The sequence below is a fragment of the Cyprinodon tularosa genome, unplaced genomic scaffold, assembly GCF_016077235.1.
Source record: "Cyprinodon tularosa strain WSP-4 unplaced genomic scaffold, ASM1607723v1 ctg369, whole genome shotgun sequence".
Taxonomy (NCBI): domain Eukaryota; kingdom Metazoa; phylum Chordata; class Actinopteri; order Cyprinodontiformes; family Cyprinodontidae; genus Cyprinodon; species Cyprinodon tularosa.
In genome coordinates, this window is record NW_024039084.1 from 1,390,846 (window position 1) to 1,409,099 (window position 18,254).

Consider the following 18,254-nt stretch of genomic DNA (forward strand, 5'->3'; position numbering starts at 1 on the left):
AAAAAAAAAAAAGCATCATGTGAAAGTTAAAATCTGATGAGCAGATCAATGACTAATGAACTAAATGAATGAGTTTGCCGTTATTTTTATTTTTAGTAGGAATGTTTCTAATTTTATTCGTTTTAAATGTGTTATTTTCACTTTTACATGTAAATATTACAGATTTTATGTTCCCTTGAAACCCAAACTGAAACTGTTGTTGAGATGCAAAGTATTGCTTTATCACACATATAAAAACTAATACACTAACAGTTTTTAATCTTTTTTTCATTTGTTTCCCATACCCAGTTTCTTTTTTTTATGGCAAGAGTTTAGATTAACTAGAATGTCTTAAAACATATTAAAATGTTTAGTCAAATCATGGCAGCAACTGATTTACCATTTGACAATCTGGGTACGTGCATTGGGGCCTTTCATCATCATCATCAAGTTAATAGGAAAAGCGCTTTTAAACAGCTAACAGCTCAAAACAAAGTGCTGAACATAGTTAACAAAATAATAAAACACAATGAAAGCATAGAATACAGCATAATGATATAAAATAAGGCAATAATTAAAATGTGTTGAATAATCAAGGTCAAAACAGTCCTGCCAGTGTTAAAAGCCAGTGAATAGAAGAAAGTCTTAAAGGAATATTACACCCAAAACATGATTAGCCTTCATTTTCTACTCACCCCCATGCTGAACAACACTCTGGAGTGCTTTTTTGATATCTCAAATGCATCTGGAGATCTGGGAGGCTTCTTGCTGTCTGCTGACATTCAAACCAAACCAGCGCATTCAGCTCGGCAAAGAACTCATGCTCTTCCTCAACACTGAAGTCCTCAGACATTTTTCTTTCGTTGTTTCTTTCTTTGCACAGGTAAACAGCACATTTCTTCTTCTACGCTTGCATTATCGGCAGAGCAGACGCTGAATGCGCACTTTCATGTGGTTTGGTCTGCCGGCTTCCGTAGCGTCGTGAACGCGCAGGCTTTCAGGAAATCCTATACACTACTGTTTATGCTCTAAAAACATTCTAAATGGCTTCGTTTAGAGTAAATTCTGGACGCTACCCACTCAGGACACTTGGAATACATTGGACGAGCAGTATGGAGGAATATTGACACGTTTTTTGTGGACTTTTATGGACCTTTCTGTCTCTGGCACCATAGACCTCCATTATTTGAATGTCAGCAGACAGCAAGAAGCCTCCCAGATCTCCAGATGCATTTGAGATATCAAAAAAGTACTCCAGAGTGTTGTTCAGCATGGGGGTGAGTAGAAAATGAAGGCTAATCATGTTTTGGGTGTACTATTCCTTTAACTGGTGTCCTCCATCTAGCTCTATTCATGTTCTATGGCCAGTGAACCAGTGGGCTGGTCTGTATGTCAATTTTGGGGTGTGACAAAAGTACAGGCCAGAACCAAATAAGTTAACATCCCAGAGTTTACGTCAATTCAGGGCTTTTTTTGGATTCGCCCGTTTTATGGTGGAAGTTTAAAATTGTGAGATTTGCAGAGAAAGCAGGTGCTGATGGGGTTTGAACTTCTCTGTACGTCTATTTCACCCACTGAACTATCAACTATCACAATGTAAACATGGTTTTGCATTCTATGATCCCTTTTAAAACAGCAGATTTGAACATGACCAGCTTTAAGCCTTTTTTATTCAAACAAACAGGCAAAACGGTTTAATCAGTCAACAAAATAATCAAGTTTTTGCCACTGATTGCATTGAAATCAAACAAGCTCTTGACCAGGAGTGTTTTTATCTAAACTTGAAAAGTTTTTAACAAAACCATAACACAAGCTGTGAAACGTCCCAACTAGCGGACGCACAATCAGTACTCTCGTTTGAAATGCTTGTTGAGTTTGGCGACAGAGATGTAGGCGGTGAGGCCGATGAGGAAGACCTGCTTCTGCTCCTGCAGCCACACCAGCAGCATCTTCACCTCACCCTCAGGGCTCCTGTACACCATCTGGAATTCATGGCCGCCATAGTCCGAGGACGGCTTCCTGCTGGCCATGGTGATGTAGATGGGTGAGCTGACACACCAAAAGGGCAACTGGAACTCATCCAGCAGAGTCAGACCCATGATGCAGCAGTTCTAAGTAACACAAAATAATAAAAAATATTCCTGTTACATTCTTCTAGTTCGGGGATTTCTTCCATGCAGCTCAGCCACAAAGCAGAGGGCAGAAGGTTTAACCTCTGGTGAATGGCAACTTTCTGACTGCACTGAGTTAAATACAAAGTTTAGTGGAAGGAAGACCTCTAAAGACTTTAGTCTGGGAAAATGTGGGCGTGGCCTTTTAACTGTACGTTTTTTTCAATCGTTGGACGCAGGGTTTAAAAGTTCATAGCCGACGATGTTTGTTCTCACACTGTGCGGCATGGCGCTCTTATGTGATCTACCAGCTCACACTGTACGTCTAAAACCCACATCGGACTCAGCTCCGCAGTGAGATGGCGCTACTCGGACTCGTCTATCCAGAAGCCAAACCAGTAAAATAGGAAAAAGATAGAGAAATATGAAGCTCACTAGTGTGAAACGCAATAGCACAATTTTGTGCTGAAAGCCCTAAAAAGAAAAGGCGACGACCTATTTGGAAACATGGCTACTACGGTCTGTCAATTTAACAGAAAGAACTCCATTTCAGTTGCACCCCCGCCATGCTTCTGTGTTTTCGTCTGAGAGGAAGAAGAATCTTTGTTTTCCCACTGAACGATTTGCCCACGACCACCTTATGTCGGCCGACTAAATATCAAACATGTTTATTTTTTTCCAAACCTCCCGATTCCTGATTGGGAGGTGGTTGTAAGAGGCTGATCGCCCCTCATTACCCTCTGAAAAATACATGATGCACAACGCACGATCAGGCTGAAAGTCGATTGAAAAATTCTCGCACAAGTAGAGAATCGTCCGTAAATGTAAAAAATCATGCAGTGTATGTGTACTGCAATCTGATCTAAACTTTAGGGAAAAAAAACTTTAGGGTTACATTTTTGCCAGATGTCTTTACCTCCACAGCTCCTTCTATTTCATGGTTTTTCCAGGGAATTCTGATACTTCCAGACAGCGATCTGTGCTGTGATAAATCGGCCCTCTGGATGAACCTGAGCTCCACCAGGCCGCCCTGAATCTGAGAATCTAAGAACAAAGATAAGAGGTTACAAAAAGAGAAAAAAATTTGAAAATATGGATTTCTCAGGACATAATGTAAGGAGTCCTTAAATATACAGACATATTCAAACATTTAAAGAATCAATCAGATGGAATATTTTCCTTTCGGGATGACCTTTCTGCTTCACTGCACCAAGGATGAAGATTGAGGAACTTTCAGTTTTTACACGTTCACTTTAAATTACCTTTGGGGGAAGACAGCTGCTTGAAGTGTCCAGACATAATCATGGTGCTGGTGTTGTGCAGGACTAAGTGTAAAGTGTAGCCATGGAGACCCAGCTCTGGGTCAGAGTCGACCACAGGTGGTAGTTCGCCAGTTCCAAAGTACGGGCTGCAGGAAGGGACAAACACAGCTCTGCAACATTCACTGAGGTTCACTTTTCACAGAAAAAAAAGAAAAATCAACCTAATTTTACGACTTCTTCATCTAAACTGTTGTTTTCCAGGCTTTTAATTAGCCTAGAGGACTTTGGGACTTTTCTCTTCAACATCTTTAACATCACCCAGCCGAGTGTTTGTGAACAGAGTTAGGGGCTCTGCTTCCTTCTGTATGTTCTGCGTGATTTAAATTAGACATTTTTTTGATGTATTTATAGTTGTTCAGTTAAATTAGAATCAGTAAAAATAACAGACGAGCCAGAGCTCCAAGAAAAACATGAAGTAGTATCACCAGGGAAAATCCTGATCCAAACAGTGAAATCCTAATAGATTCTAGTAAATTAATCCATAAATAAAATGAAACGAAAGAGCGCTTCCATATTCTTTAATTACATTTAGAAGCCATAATTACCGACAGGTTAAGACCAGAGGAAAACTGCTACTTGATAAGAAAACCAGTAATCAGCTGTAGTGACACACTTTGGCCAGCAGATGGAGCCATTTTACCAATATGATAAAAATCGGGAAGCTGTTGACATCTAAATAAGTTCAACAGTCTCAGACTTCTTAGAGCAGCAAAGGATGATGGGAAATGTCCTGAAGAGCTCAAAACAAATCAACCAGCAGGGTTTTATTCTGGGAAAATGTTGCTTTAATGCTACACTGCTAATTTAGCTTTAAATAGAACAAACTGCAAATCAGGCTGCAGAACCTGGTCAAAGAGGAAGTTACCCACCAGGCTTTGGAGCCCAGCAGGCTCTTCTCCACCAGCTTATGGAAGTGCAGACTGACCATGATGAAGGCCACCTCCTGGCATTCCTATAAACACACAAAATACATGTAAACAATGGCGACTGACAATGTGGAAAATGATGGAGGTGCTCATTGGTTCTGTTTACCGCCCAGAAGCCCATGATGACACTCGGCTGCAGTAACAAGACCCTCATCCGTTTGTCTGTGCCGATGTAGAGGTGCAGCGTTTCTGTGGCCAGCTCCAGAATCAGAGAGCGCCAGTTTGACCTGGAGGGGAGGGGCAGGAAGGAGGAAACATCAGGCTTTTTCAACACAGATCATCAATGTCAGGCATAAAACTCGACGGAGTTAGAAAAGGAGTCAAAATGTTTGTAAACTTCTAAATCTTAGCTGAAACTGGAAAAATAAAAGTGGAAACAGAAAAAAATAGAAGTTGATATTTAATGTAAATTTTTTTACCTTATAATGTGAACAACTAAGCAGCAAACATGAAAAAATAAGAATTGAATATACAGACATTCCCCCAGTCTAAAAAAAACCTTAAAAACTTCCTCTTTTCATTTCTTTTTTTAAGTGCTGTTTTAGATTTTAGATTTTCAGATTCAAATTATTTTCTCTCAGTTTCAATTTTTTTTGTTTTAAATTCCTTTTTCAGTTTCAGTATCTTTTTTTTTTCTTCTCTATATATATACACTTTCAAATCTGTTATTTCCACTTTCAGATTTTGCCCCAATTCTGACGGGAGTGGGCGGGGAAACCCGATTGACAGCTTGCAGCAGGGCTGGAGAGATGTCCCTTCCATGCTGCATTCATGGACTGTGTGAACTCCAAGTACTTCAGCAAAAGACTCTCTGATATTAACTCGTTCTGGAATGAGGATTAGTGACAGTACCAGTGTAAATGTCTTTAGCGTAGTATTTTTCATAGGATTTTGCTAAAAAGGCAAATAAATGCTGCAGAGAATGTGTACACCAAGTCGCTGGAGTTCCTAAGGTCCGTGAATGCAACATGGAACAGGACATCTCTCTCCAGCGCTGCTGCAAGCCTTCTATCACGTTTCCCCACCAACTCCCGTCGGATTGGGGTCAAAATCTGAATGTAAAAAAAAAAAAAAAACTATCCTGAAACTGAAAAAGAAACTTAAAAAAAAAATTTAAAGAAGTGAATGAATGAATTTGATTCTGACAATCTAAAATCTAAAACTGCAATAAAGAAAAAAAAAAGTTTTGTTTCCCACATTATAAGGTAAAAAAATAGAGATTAAATGTCAACTTCTATTTTTTTGGTTTCAATTGAGTTTTAGAAGTTCACAAACATTTTGACCCCTTTCTGACTCTATAAACGTCAGTCCCTAACGGGGTTTTTAACTCCAACAGAGCTGGTCGAGACTCCAGCGTGATTTTCAGACATCCTGGGATGGATAACTGAGTCCAAATAAAAAGATAAAGGTGAAACTTGTGAAGAATTGTCCTTACTTCCTGCTTTCGGAGCTCCCCTGAGGCTCCATCCTGATGCCGTGCAGCCGGATAGAGCTGATCTGATAGAACTTGAGACAGATTCCAAGGCTCCAGCAGAGAATCATGGACGACTCAAAGAAGTGCCCCTTGCTCTGCTCCAACCTGTGCTCTTTTCCGTCGTGACTGCACAGCGTCAGCTCCCAGCTCACATTCAGGTTCCTGAATGCCACGCAGCAAACCGTCAATACACTGACTTCATCAAACCCGACGTGGAAGCAAGAGCCTGCATAGTGCAGCTTTGTCTAAACTGACTCAGATTCAGAACAGCTTTATAAACCAGAAAACATTCAACATCTGAGGCCTTCAGAGAAAAGGTCCATTTATGGTAGAAGTGAATGAATCACACTCTGCTAATGGTTTAACCAGATTTCATTCAGTCTGGGTTATTTGAGGTCTTATAAAGGTTTGTGCTGGTTCTATATTTACCTGAATGGTTCTGATTCTGTTAAGATGTTTGCATTGAGGTTTTATTCACTACCTGTCGCTTTAAATAAAGTAACTAAAGAACTTTTTAATCAAGCTGATTTCTGTTGCTCTATCAATCCTAATAAAATAAGTCTGTAGCTGGAATGTGGGGAAAAGGTAAGGGTAGGGATACTTTCCTTGATACCATTTGTAATTTCAGATAAAATAGTAAGAACAGCTTTTTATCTTGTAAATGATCTTCTCTGACCTGAGGACCGACACGGTCTGCCAGGGCAGGCCGGTGGAGGGACTGATCTCTCGAAGCAATTTCATCCATTTCTTCATTTCCTGTCCGGTCATCAGATTAAAGTACAGCTTCTTCCAGCGGCTTATCGAACCATCCTCCATTGGCTCCGCCCTGTTATCCGTCACCGTGTGTGTATCTGCGCATTTCGGCTTCCACATCCGTTTATTAAACTTGGACATGTAAATCCTGTGCCACAGGAAGCTGCAGCGACATTGAAGCAGAAATTGCAAAAATGTTAAACAAAACAATCAACTGGACTTTGTTTCCAAGTGTGAAGACGTTTCGCTTCCCATCCAGGAAGCTTTTTCAATTCTAAATGTCGTTGGCGTTGAGCTCAATGCTTTATAGAGTGGACCAAAGCAACATCTTGTTTTGGCTCAGAAAACATGCAAATTGAACCGTACGAACCGGTCCACCCCTAAGGAATGGGGCATTTGACCGCCCATTCCTAAGGGGCGAACCTGTTCGTCCAGACCCGATCATCTCATGCGCCTCTCCTCATGTTGAACCAGTCTTCTTTTACACAGTAAAGTGTCTGTTTGCAGATGTGCATCGGACTGTTATCATCCCAATAAATGGTTGTTATTAGCAGCTATCAGTCCCATAGAACGGCTTCAGATTGTGCCAGTAGGCTCATCAGGTTGTTATCATCGAGTTAATCCTAATCCCAAAGTTATTCCTTTTCCCTTGCGGAATTAATGAATCTATTTGTGTAATCTGAAAATAATTTCAGCAGTTCTTCATTTACTGCAAATATAACTTAATAAAAATAAAATTATTTGCATCTCACCCATATTAAATAAACTAAAAACAAGTAATATATCCTGTCACTGGTTTGGAGGAATCCTCTCCCCATAAATTGTTAATTGTGTGTGAAAAGGTGCCAATCATTCTTTAATAAGATCCTCATCAAAAGGACATGCAATGTTTGTTTTTAAAACCTAATGTGTCCAACGGACCTAGTGAATTCTTTATTTATGCACAAAACTACGACAAAAATTGGACTAAATCAGGAAATGAAACAACGTGAATGGATGTAAGGAGAGCAGAGACAGAGGACACTCAGAGTTTAATGAAGTAAACCTGCTACCGTCCAGGTTAGCTCTGGGGACAATGTTACTATGGTGACAGAAACAGAGGTTGAAGAAACTCTCTTTGTGAAACGGAAAAGTCAGAGTTTCCTTGTTTTCAAGTTTAGGCAACTTAAGAGTTTTCAGTAAACCTGCTTCTTGAAACGGACACCAGGTTCCAAATGCAGTCGGTTTTGTCTCGACTTCAAGAGGAGAGAACTCTGTATCACACTGAGAGGTTTTGGAGATACTCCCAAACCCAGCTTCATGGGAACAGGACTGAAGTTCTCTCCTGGTGCACCCCTTAGGAATAGCGCATTTGAATCCACTTCCCTAAGGACAGATCCGTTCATCCAGTTCAATTTATATGTTTTCTGAGCCAAGGCTTTGATTTTGGTCAAATCTATAAAGCCTTGAACTCAACGCTATTTCTGACATTTTTTTTTTCTTTTTTGGAATGACTACGGCCTGGATGACTGAGAATCTTCACCAGCATATTAAAACAGATGTTTAGACTCCAAGTATTGAAATGTTTTAACTGACTGAAAAAGTGCACGGACTCACTCGTCATTGGAGAGCCGATTGAAGAGTCTGCTCACGTGGCCGACGCAGAACAACGAGGGCGGGTCCAGATAGGACAGAATCTTGATCAGGATCTCGTAGGGAAGTCTGAGGAAATCCAGCAGAGGTGAAGGTTGGTACACCTGACTGATCTCATCCACCAAACTCTTTACTGCTCTGAGAAACACTAGAGCTAAATGTAAGGTCTATAATCCCACAACATGGTGTTTTTTTATGTTGGTTACAATTCAGTATGTTTTATATCTATTTAACTTGTTGTTAGGTTTCCATTTTTCTGCTTACCTTTTCACCCACTTCTAACCTGCTTTTATTCTCCTTTCATATTTTTTTTTTTTTATATTCTGAAAAATGCTGAATTATGTCAGCAAAGTTTGTTTCTTTAAATATATTAGATTGTAGATTTTTCTTTTATGGAATCTTATTGAAACCCAAATATTCCTCAACAAGAACAAAAAGATACAAAATACTGTGAGGATTTAATTAGCTTTTGTTTAAGAGTGGCATAAAACTTTAGGTTACGTAGCAACACGAAAAAAGCAAAAATCCTCGACAATTAAAACTTTACAGTAGTGATGTTATGAGATGAGCCTCTCCCTAGGTTGGTGGTTCAAGAAATGCGTTTGACTTTTGAAAGTTGCGATTTAACTTAATTATAATAAAATATAAAACATAGATTGGGTAAAAACGCTGCCAAATTAGGTCACTTTAGCCAAAAGATTGGTTGAACACAACTTCCAACCCGATCAAAACCAAAAACGTGGAAAAACTATTATGTTTGAATAAAACTGACACCTTTCATTTTGCTCATCACTGCCCAATTTGCACACTTTCACTGTCTGCTTGAGTTTATAAAATAAAATAGCAGAAAAACTGATTGTTCTAAGAAATTTTACACAAAAAAAACTTTAAAAAGATTTTACTATACACCACCAACCATTAACAATTTCTACGACGGAGTATTTGGGCCACACATGAAGAGAAAAAATATTTTTGCCATGACGAGATTAAACTCGACATGTCAACTTTAAAGTCGACATGTCGACATTAAACTCAACATTTCGAGAATAAAGTTGAAATGTCATGTTGAGTTTAATCTCTACGTGTCGACTTTAAACTCGCCCTGTCGACTTTAAACTCGCCATTTCGAGAATAAAGTTGATATATCGTGGCGACTTTAATCTCGACATTCCAAAGTTTGGAGAAAAGAGCAACCGCGCTCCACAGCTGCAGTCTGCGTTTTAAGAGTGAAGGTAGTCTTTGACGTGCTGCAACTGTATAATCATCACAGGAAGCGGTGGCCTAACGGCATAACGTACCGGTAACGTCTTTCCCTATGCTTACCCAGGCTCGCAGTTCTGAATTTGAGAACATGTCAGTCATTTCAACTTTATTCTTGAAATGGCGAGTTTAAAGTCGACAGGGCGAGTTTAATCTCGTCATGGCAAAAATATTTTTTCTCTTCATGTGTGGCCCTAATACTCCGTCGTAAATTTCAAAGGAACTTAAAAGAGGAAAAAATAAAAAGAAAAGCAATTGCATATTTTATTACCAACTGTAGTTCTGCAGTCCAACAGTAGGTGGTGACATGTTCACATGGTGCCTCATGAACTGAGGGGATCATTGAAGCAATTCAGCTCACCATCACTAGTTTACAGCCAATCAGATCTTACTTTACTGTGCAAAGTAGCCAATTTGTCCATTTTAGAATCAATCAGTTTTTGGGTTTAAATTCCCCATTCATGCCCACAGTTGGTCCGCTGCAGAGGCGTAGTCAGAAATGTTTTTATAAGGGCAATAACCAATATACAGGTGCTGGTCATAAAATTAGAATATCATGAAAAAGTAGATTGATTTCAGTAATTCCATTTAAAAAGTGAAACTTGTATATTATATTCATACATTACATACAAACTCATATATTTCAGATGTTTATTTTGTTTAATTTTGATGATTACAAATGACAACAAATGAAAATCTCAAATTCATCATATCAGAAAATTAGAATATTGTGAAAAGGTTCAAAATTGATGGCCCCTGGTGCCACACTCTAATCAGCTAATTAACTCAAACCACCTGCAAAAGCCTTTAAATGGTCTTTCAGTCTAGTTCTATAGGCTACACAATCATGGGGAAGACTGCTGACTTGACAGTTGTCCAAAAGACGACCATCGACACCTTGCACAAGGAGGGCAAGACACAAAAGGTCATCGCTAAAGAGGCTGGCTGTTCACAGAGCTCAGTGTCCAAGCACATTAATAGAGAGGCGAAGGGAAGGAAAAGATGTGGTCGAAAAAAGTGTACAAGCAAGAGAGATAACCGCACCCTGGAGAGGATTGTGAAACAAAACCCCTTCAAAAATGTGGGGGAGATTCACAAAGAGTGGACTGCAGCTGGAGTGAGTGCTTCAAGAACCACCACACACAGACGTATGAAAGACATGGGTTTCTGCTGTCGCATTCCTTGTGTCAAGCCACTCTTGAACCACAGACAGCGTCAGAAGCGTCTTGCCTGGGCTAAAGAGAAACAGGACTGGACTGCTGGTGAGTGGTCCAAAGTCATGTTCTCTGATGAAAGTAAATTTTGCATTTCCTTTGGAAATCAAGGTCCCAGAGTCTGGAGGAAAAGAAGAGAGGCACTTCATCCACGTTGCTTGAAGTCCAGTGTAAAGTTTCCACAGTCAGTGATGGTTTGGGGTGCCATGTCATCTGCTGGTGTTGGTCCATTGTGTTTTCTGAGGTCCAGGGTCAACGCAGCCACATACCAGGAAGTTTTAGAGCACTTCATGCTTCCTGCAGCTGACCAACTTTTTGGAGATGCAGATTTCATTTTCCAACAGGACTTGGCACCTGCACACAGTGCCAAAGCTACCAGTACCTGGTTGAAGGACCATGGTATCCCTGTTCTTAATTGGCCAGCAAACTCTCCTGACCTTAACCCCATAGAAAATCTATGGGGTATTGTGAAGAAGAAGATGCAATACACCAGACCCAACAATTCAGAAGAGCTAAAAGCCACTATTAGAGCAACCTGGGCTATCATAACACCTGAGCAGTGCCACAGACTGATCGACTCCATGCCACGCCGGATTGCTGCAGTAATACAGGCCAAAGGAGGCCCAACTAAATACTGAGTGCTGTACATGCTCATACTTTTCATGTTCATACTTTTCAGTTGGCCAACATTTCTATAAATCCTTTGTTTTTATTGGTCTTCAGTAATATTCTAATTTTCTGATATGATGAATTTGAGATTTTCATTTGTTGTCATTTGTAATCATCAAAATTAAACAAAATAAACATCTGAAATATATGAGTTTGTATGTAATGTATGAATATAATATACAAGTTTCACTTTTTAAATGGAATTACTGAAATCAATCTACTTTTTCATGATATTCTAATTTTATGACCAGCACCTGTATACTGAGGGGAGCCGCAAGTGGATAGGCACCAGAACCTCAGGTTCAAGCACGCACATAATCCTAAATAAAAGACAAACTATAGTAATTAGATGCATAATTTAAACATCTGTCTAGATAAAAGCTATTTTGGATTAAATTCTTTGAGGTTTGATTTCTGGAGCGACCATCTTTTCGATCGTCATTACTTACCTACTTTTATCAATATAATTCTACATTAAATTGATATTTACATGTACTAATATCTGAATAAATTCATTATTTAATAGGTTTTTGTTAAAATAGTTATTTACAGTATCTATGATTTCCCTGAAGACTCTTAGATGACTTGCAGAGATGCATCATATAACAGAAAAAATCTAGTTCTGAAAGAGCCTGAATTCTGTACTAATCATCTCTAATGTTGGTATATTAATGTGCATCATTAACCACAGTGTTTTTGTTGTTAAGTAATTGTTAATATATATAAAATTAAAATGTTTTGAATATTCTACTTGAGAGAAAAAAATGGTAGGGGTGGCCACAGAGATGGCCAATGATTGACTAAGGGTGCCCATGGCCGCCCCTGGCCCCCCATCTAGCTCCGCCCCTGGTCTGCTGTCCTGCAGGTTTTAGAGGTTTCTCTGCTTTAGCACAGCTGATTCTGATTATTGCTGTAAACCAAAATCCTAATAATTAGCTAATAATGGAAGTCAGGTGTGCTGGTCCCTCATTGGTGACATTTAAAGGGGATATTAATAATACATAATTACCTTTCCAACAAGTTCAGTTTGCAAACGGAGGACTTCTCTGGGAATTTTTTTTTTTGTAAACCAGGACAGGTCGGCTGGTCACTACATAAATAAAAAAAGGTTAAAGTTACTCTTTTTAAATGCAAGCAAAGAAAGCGTGAGCGAAGCGCGCAGTCACCTGGTTTCAGTCCCGCTACCTGAACCTTCTCTGCTCGCTTTTTTCTGCTGCGTCTTTCTCCATTTGGCTGAAAATCCTGTCCTCTCAGCGGCAAAAGCTCCTCCGAGGTTTGGCCTCCCTCTGCCAGCCCTCGGTTGTTGTATCTCCGGTGCCTGCTGCGCAGGTTTCCGCTCAAAACCTTCCGCCAAACTTCGAAAAAACTCACCTCGTCCCGCCGCCATCACCTCAGCTCTCTGCGCAGGAAGCAGTGAGGCAGACGCACCGCTAGGTGGCAGCAGAGATTCACATCCTTTGAGCCCAAAGCGGTCCTTTAAAATTTGCTCACATTAAAATGTAAAAAAAAAAACATTTTAATAAATATATACGCCTTTTGTTCATAAACAGAAATACAGATCCAGATTATATCAACACAATGAAATAATGCTCAGTTAGGAATATTTACAGCTTTAAAAATATATGTCAATAGTTTAGCAACAAGAAATCTTTAAACACTATTTCAGATGTTATGGTGGATAATAAAAAAAGATAAGAAAAAACCTGAACCAATATGTTTGTTTTTTTAAGAATTTGAGAAGAAAATCATATTGCAGTGTTTGCCGTGTTGTATGTGAAAGAAAATAAATGCAGTTAGAATAGAATAGAATAGAATAGAATAGAATAGAATAGAATAGAATAGAATAGAAAATCCTCTTGATGTCTATCAATGGGGAAAATTAGTTGTGAACGGCAATATAACAGTCCCACAGGTATATACGTTAAAAAGTCTATGTAAAAAAACTGAATAAGTGAAAAAGGTTCAAAATTAAGGTACAAATAATAAACAGTAAGAGCAGAACGTTTGTAATATAAATAAAGGGTAGTCAGTAAATGAAGGAGAAATAAGCAATAAACTAAGTGAGTAATTATAGAAATAGCAGCAATAGTAAAGATTGGCAAAATGAAAGCAGCATGTCAATTAAAGCTGTCTGCCACTGAAGGACTTCTCCAGGGGTCGGTTTCAATAAGCAGGTTCAACAAATTCAATAATTTTTTTTAAATTATGTTTTTGCAGCAGAAACTGAATTTCAGAAATTTCAAACAATATACTACTTAAAATTAAGTTTTATATACCTAGAAATGTTTACACTTTTTAAGTGGCCGTTTTGACATTTATCAGCTTGACTGAATATCTATTTATGATATCTGAAAAAACTAATTTCATAGTAAAAATAATACAAATGCTTAACAGTAATAGAAATTAATTTCAAGACATCCAGAATGTTTATTCTAATTATGAAGAGTGTAATTTTTTTAAATGGTCATTTTGACAAAGAAATGAAATGCATCTCTCTAACTATCTATAAATATAAATATCAGTGTATTTTGGTTCTCCTGTGTTCTCAACAATAGGAAAACATTCAATAAATGTATTTTTTAACTAATTTAAGGAAAATACAAAAACCTAATGAAAAAGTTTGGGTTGAGTAACTGTAGGTCCATCAGCCCCACCATGGAGCGCTCCCACCCATTTTCATCACAAAGTTACCTTGGGTGGCAGCAGTGTTCTTTCACAGACATGGATGTCTCCAGTAAAGCACATTCAAATTAAATTACTCATACTACTTACTTACTAATTAAAAATTATTAAAAAGTTATAATTCATTGAAAAGTATGTAATAATTTCATACTTTGGACTTTTCCTTTAAATAATTGTGAAACAGCCGTCCTAAAACATCTTCACTGGCTCAATAAGGCAGCAGATCCACTTCAAGATTCTCCAATGCCATTTAAACCTTTTAATTACCTTGTAAAGTATAATAATTTAATAAGAAGTGCTGATAAATAAAACATATTATCATGTATTATTATTATCATCAAAAACGGGGGAAAATACAATCTATTAATGTGATTTTATAAATCCAAGCTTATAATACTTGTAAAACTGTGTTTTTAAATTACATGGATTGTTGCACCACAAATTGTCCAATTGTTCATGTCATGCATCCATATATTTTATCAGGATAGGGAGAACAGAGATGTAAGAGAAAGTGGAGGAAACAGGAGAAGAGGCTGGAGACTCACAGGTGAGGCTGAAAGATCAAAGAATTGTGACAAATTTTTAGGTGATAATAATCTGCACTTTCAAAGTTCAAACACCATGAATGTATATATTTTATCAGATGAAATAAGCATACTTGCCAGGTGGAGGTTTTTACTGAGGCTGGAGCAGTAAAAAATTGTGTGTGAATGTATTATTTTACCAAGAAAGAACTTTAACTAAGAAGTGAGTTCATGAGCTTGGTGGAAAAACTCGCTGTAGGGAAGGAGTGACATAAACTACTTTATTTGGCAAGTTTTGGTCAGAATTGTTGTTACTTAAACTCTAATTTGGTCATTTTTCCACCTTTCTTATGTTTATCTTAGCTTGGTCTAGTGCAGTCAGGAGTCAGTGAATGTTCAGACAGTAAAGGAGCACAAGATGGAAGAGGAGGGCCAGATCTGGAAAAACAATCTGGAAATGAGTAAAAATGTCTTAAATTAAGTGTATTTACCCTTAATTTGAGTAGGTAATTGAGATAGTTTGCCAATGGAATGAGTATTTTTACTCTTAAAATAAGACAATTAGATATAATGCACTTGAAATAAGACAATGCAATTGTGTTTTCTCATTTTAAGTGTAAATTTTCTTGTTCTATTGGCAAAATGTCTCTTTTACCTCCTTGATGCAAGAACGAATGCACTTATTTTAGGAAAAAATTACTTATCTAGATTTCAACTTTTTTCCAGTGAGAAATATCAGCCCAATCCAAAAGAAATTGCAGTTCACCAATGTGCGAAACAAAACTTTACGTTTCCAAGAGAAAAGGTTTAAAGGATTTAACTTAAATTATGTGTAAAGCAGCAATATAATCTCAGAGGAAATACAAGAAAACACAGTGAACTTATTTATGAGTTATATTTAAATACTTGAATCCAAGGGCGCAGGTTTGATTAGAACTTTGGTAGGGACACTATTGGTCGGGTGTCATTGGTGCTCTGCAATATGCATGCCCTTTTTTATGCTCGATGTGAGCATCCGTACTGATAAGAGGAATTCATTGTTAAAAGAGAAAAGCATCATTTCGCTCCATTAATAAAAATGTTATAAGCTCTACACTCATTAGATGCTGTTTATCAATGTTTGAAGTATCACCGGCTCTGATGAATGTGGAATTAGGACTGTTTTCCACTTTGAAAACGGTTTCATTTGAACGACTAAGAGAGAAGGTAAATAGAGTATTTTCTGTTGAAGATATAGAATTGTGCAGAGTTAAACCCCACTCTAATATTTGTACCTACTATTCTCTCTCTGTATCAAGCAAAATAATACATTCATTCAAATATTAACTTCACTATAAAAGTTGAACATCTGGGCTGTAGTTACTCTGTGTAGCCAATTTCATGTATTTCATCTGGGGCTGAAAAAATGAATCATATTAATTGATTATTTCAATAATCGTCAACTAATTTAGTGAGTGATTCATCATTAACTGGAGTATAGAGACATTAAAACATACAGTAATATAAATGTAAAATGTGCCTTTCCCCACAGAGCAACCCACTTAGATCAGTTATTATATCAAAATTGTAAAAATAAAAACAAAAAAATGAAAACAGTAATATCAACTAAATATCGGTAAAAAGGAAACCCTCACATTTTCTTTTTTAGTTGGCTGTGGCTAAGAATCAGAAATGTTGATGGCTTACAGCCTTTATTTGCCCATTTTTCCAGCAGTCTTTAGAACTCCTGGCTGACTCAGAATATTTCGTTTTATAAAAGAAAAAAAAAAGGGTTTTGTTTTTTAGTGTAAATATATTCATTTTATTGGGTCTAGTTTTGTAGCCTAATATTAATTGTAGTAACCGCTGCATTCTAGTGTGAATAAATTTTCAATGTTGTGCTCCAAGCACACGCGGACTAGAAAACAGCCAATCAGAGGGAGAGAAGGCGGAACTTAAGGCAGAACAACCAATGAGAGTTGAGTTAAACAGCGCAGCACAGTTCCATGCGCTGCTACATGAAAGGGACAGGAGAGACCAGGCAGAGGAGCTGCGAGAGGAAAAGAAGCCTCTGCTGCTATAACTACTGCTGTAAATTATAAACATGTTGCTCACATCCAACTATTGGTAGGGACAATTAGGACGGTTCAAAATTTTGGTAGGGACATGTCCCTATGGTCCCTATGTAAACCTACGCCCATGCTTGAATCCTCTGCACTTCTGATATCAAAATCTCATCCATGGTCATATGATTAGGTTGCTTTCGGTCTTCAGGTCTGTAGTCTGTAGTCAGCCAATGGCTTTTCTAGTGGAGGAAAAACCAGGCCAGTGTTCTGTCAGATGAGCATACCTCATCAGACCAGTATACCCATAGTCAATACGTACACGCAAGACGTCAGTTTTGCGTTTATCCCTTTTTTTTCTACAAAAGTAGTGATTAAACTACCTCAACGGGCGTGCATCCTTCTAGTCATGTACAAAAAAACAACAGTTTAAGGTGGGATCTCCATACATTTCCAAAACAACAAGAAAGTCAGTAATTTAATAGTTTTTTTGTTCATGTCTAAAGGGATACACACCGGTTTAAAGTTTATCTTTTGTACAAAACTAAAGGGATAAACGGGTATTGACTAGTGGTATGATGGTCTGACCGGGTATGCTCATCTGACAGAACACCAGATCTACAATCTGAAAAGCTTTGCACATTGCACGCTAACTGCTAGCTTTTTTCCTCATGGAATCATGGAACCAACAGCTGCAGTCTTTTAAGCTGCGTCAATATTAAATGATTTCAAAACACCAGTTCTGTTTCATGGATGATTTTTTTTAATGTATTCATTTATTTTTGCCAAGCGTATTTTAAGATAATGGATAATACAAATCCAAGTTTAACAAATGTCAACATGTAAAGGAATAACTCAAGAGGTACAGCATACTGCAAAAATGGAAGGGGGAGCAAAGAAAATGTGCAAATAGCAACATTGGCCTCTGCCTAAATAACAACCAGATTCCTAAGATAAAACACTAAAAACCTCTATATATTTTCCTGAAGATAAAGGTTACATTTGGAGAGGTACCCCTCCTTTCAGAGGAAAGTGTTTAAATATACAGTTTTACAAATATTTTTTGTTAAACATTTATGGCAGAATTCTTGAATTCAGAGGATGCAGAGAGAACAGAATGTATATCTGTTATGTTCTCAAATAACATTTAGTTGAAGATTTTTTCTTTCTATCTCTTGCATTTTATTCTGGGTACTTTGTTAAAATCATGATTACGTTAACGATGAGGTTGCTGAAGCTTTTTTTATAGTTATAAATTGAGCTATTAGATGCGCTCGTTTTCTATGGGTTTTTAAGCATTCAAACATTTAGAATCAAACAGATTGACATTTCCGTTCTGGTTCAGCCTCTTGCTCAGAATACCCTCCAAGGTCTCCAATGGCATCTCACTCACTTCAAAACCTTTATTTTTCCCTGTCTTAGCTGTAGGTACAATCTCCCCCCCGCTGTTGCGATCATTTCTTCCCACTGCACCATATGTAGGAAAAAACTTTTTCAGATGGTTAGGAAGGTCCTTTGAATATTCGGGGCAGCAGTATGCAGACCAAATGTATTCAGGAACAGCCACTCTGTTATTGATCCAGTGTGAGGGGGACATGTAAGGAATGACACCAGTTATAACGTACATTGGACCTATGCAGTAGTTCTTTCTCTGCAACACTTTTTT

General features: G+C 38.0%; 1 protein-coding gene across 1 annotated transcript; it reads right to left on the reverse strand.

Annotated features, from left to right (window-relative positions):
• Positions 1-1,295: 1,295 nt before the first annotated feature.
• Positions 1,296-12,830, reverse strand: LOC119790613 (F-box only protein 15-like). The gene is made up of 10 exons (XM_038296215.1): positions 12,507-12,830; positions 12,350-12,430; positions 8,162-8,266; positions 6,489-6,728; positions 5,774-5,974; positions 4,445-4,565; positions 4,282-4,364; positions 3,353-3,498; positions 3,007-3,134; positions 1,296-2,090 (listed from the first exon to the last, which is right to left on the reverse strand). The coding sequence occupies exons 1-10, from the start codon at positions 12,725-12,727 to the stop codon at positions 1,824-1,826; spliced, it is 1,593 nt and encodes a 530-aa protein (XP_038152143.1). The 5' UTR covers positions 12,728-12,830; the 3' UTR covers positions 1,296-1,823.
• Between the last annotated feature and the right edge of the window lie 5,424 nt (positions 12,831-18,254).

Bases quoted from the DNA above. Each gene is read 5' to 3' on its own strand.
- LOC119790613 (XM_038296215.1), bottom strand. From the start codon at position 12,727: ATGGCGGCGGGACGAGGTGAGTTTTTTCGAAGTTTGGCGGAAGGTTTT. The intron at 8,267-12,349 runs GTAATTATGTAT...GGATTTCCTCAG, and splicing joins AAACTGAACTTGTTGGAAAG to ACTTCCCTACGAGATCCTGA. The intron at 6,729-8,161 runs GTGAGTCCGTGC...ATGTCGCTGCAG, and splicing joins AATCGGCTCTCCAATGACGA to CTTCCTGTGGCACAGGATTT.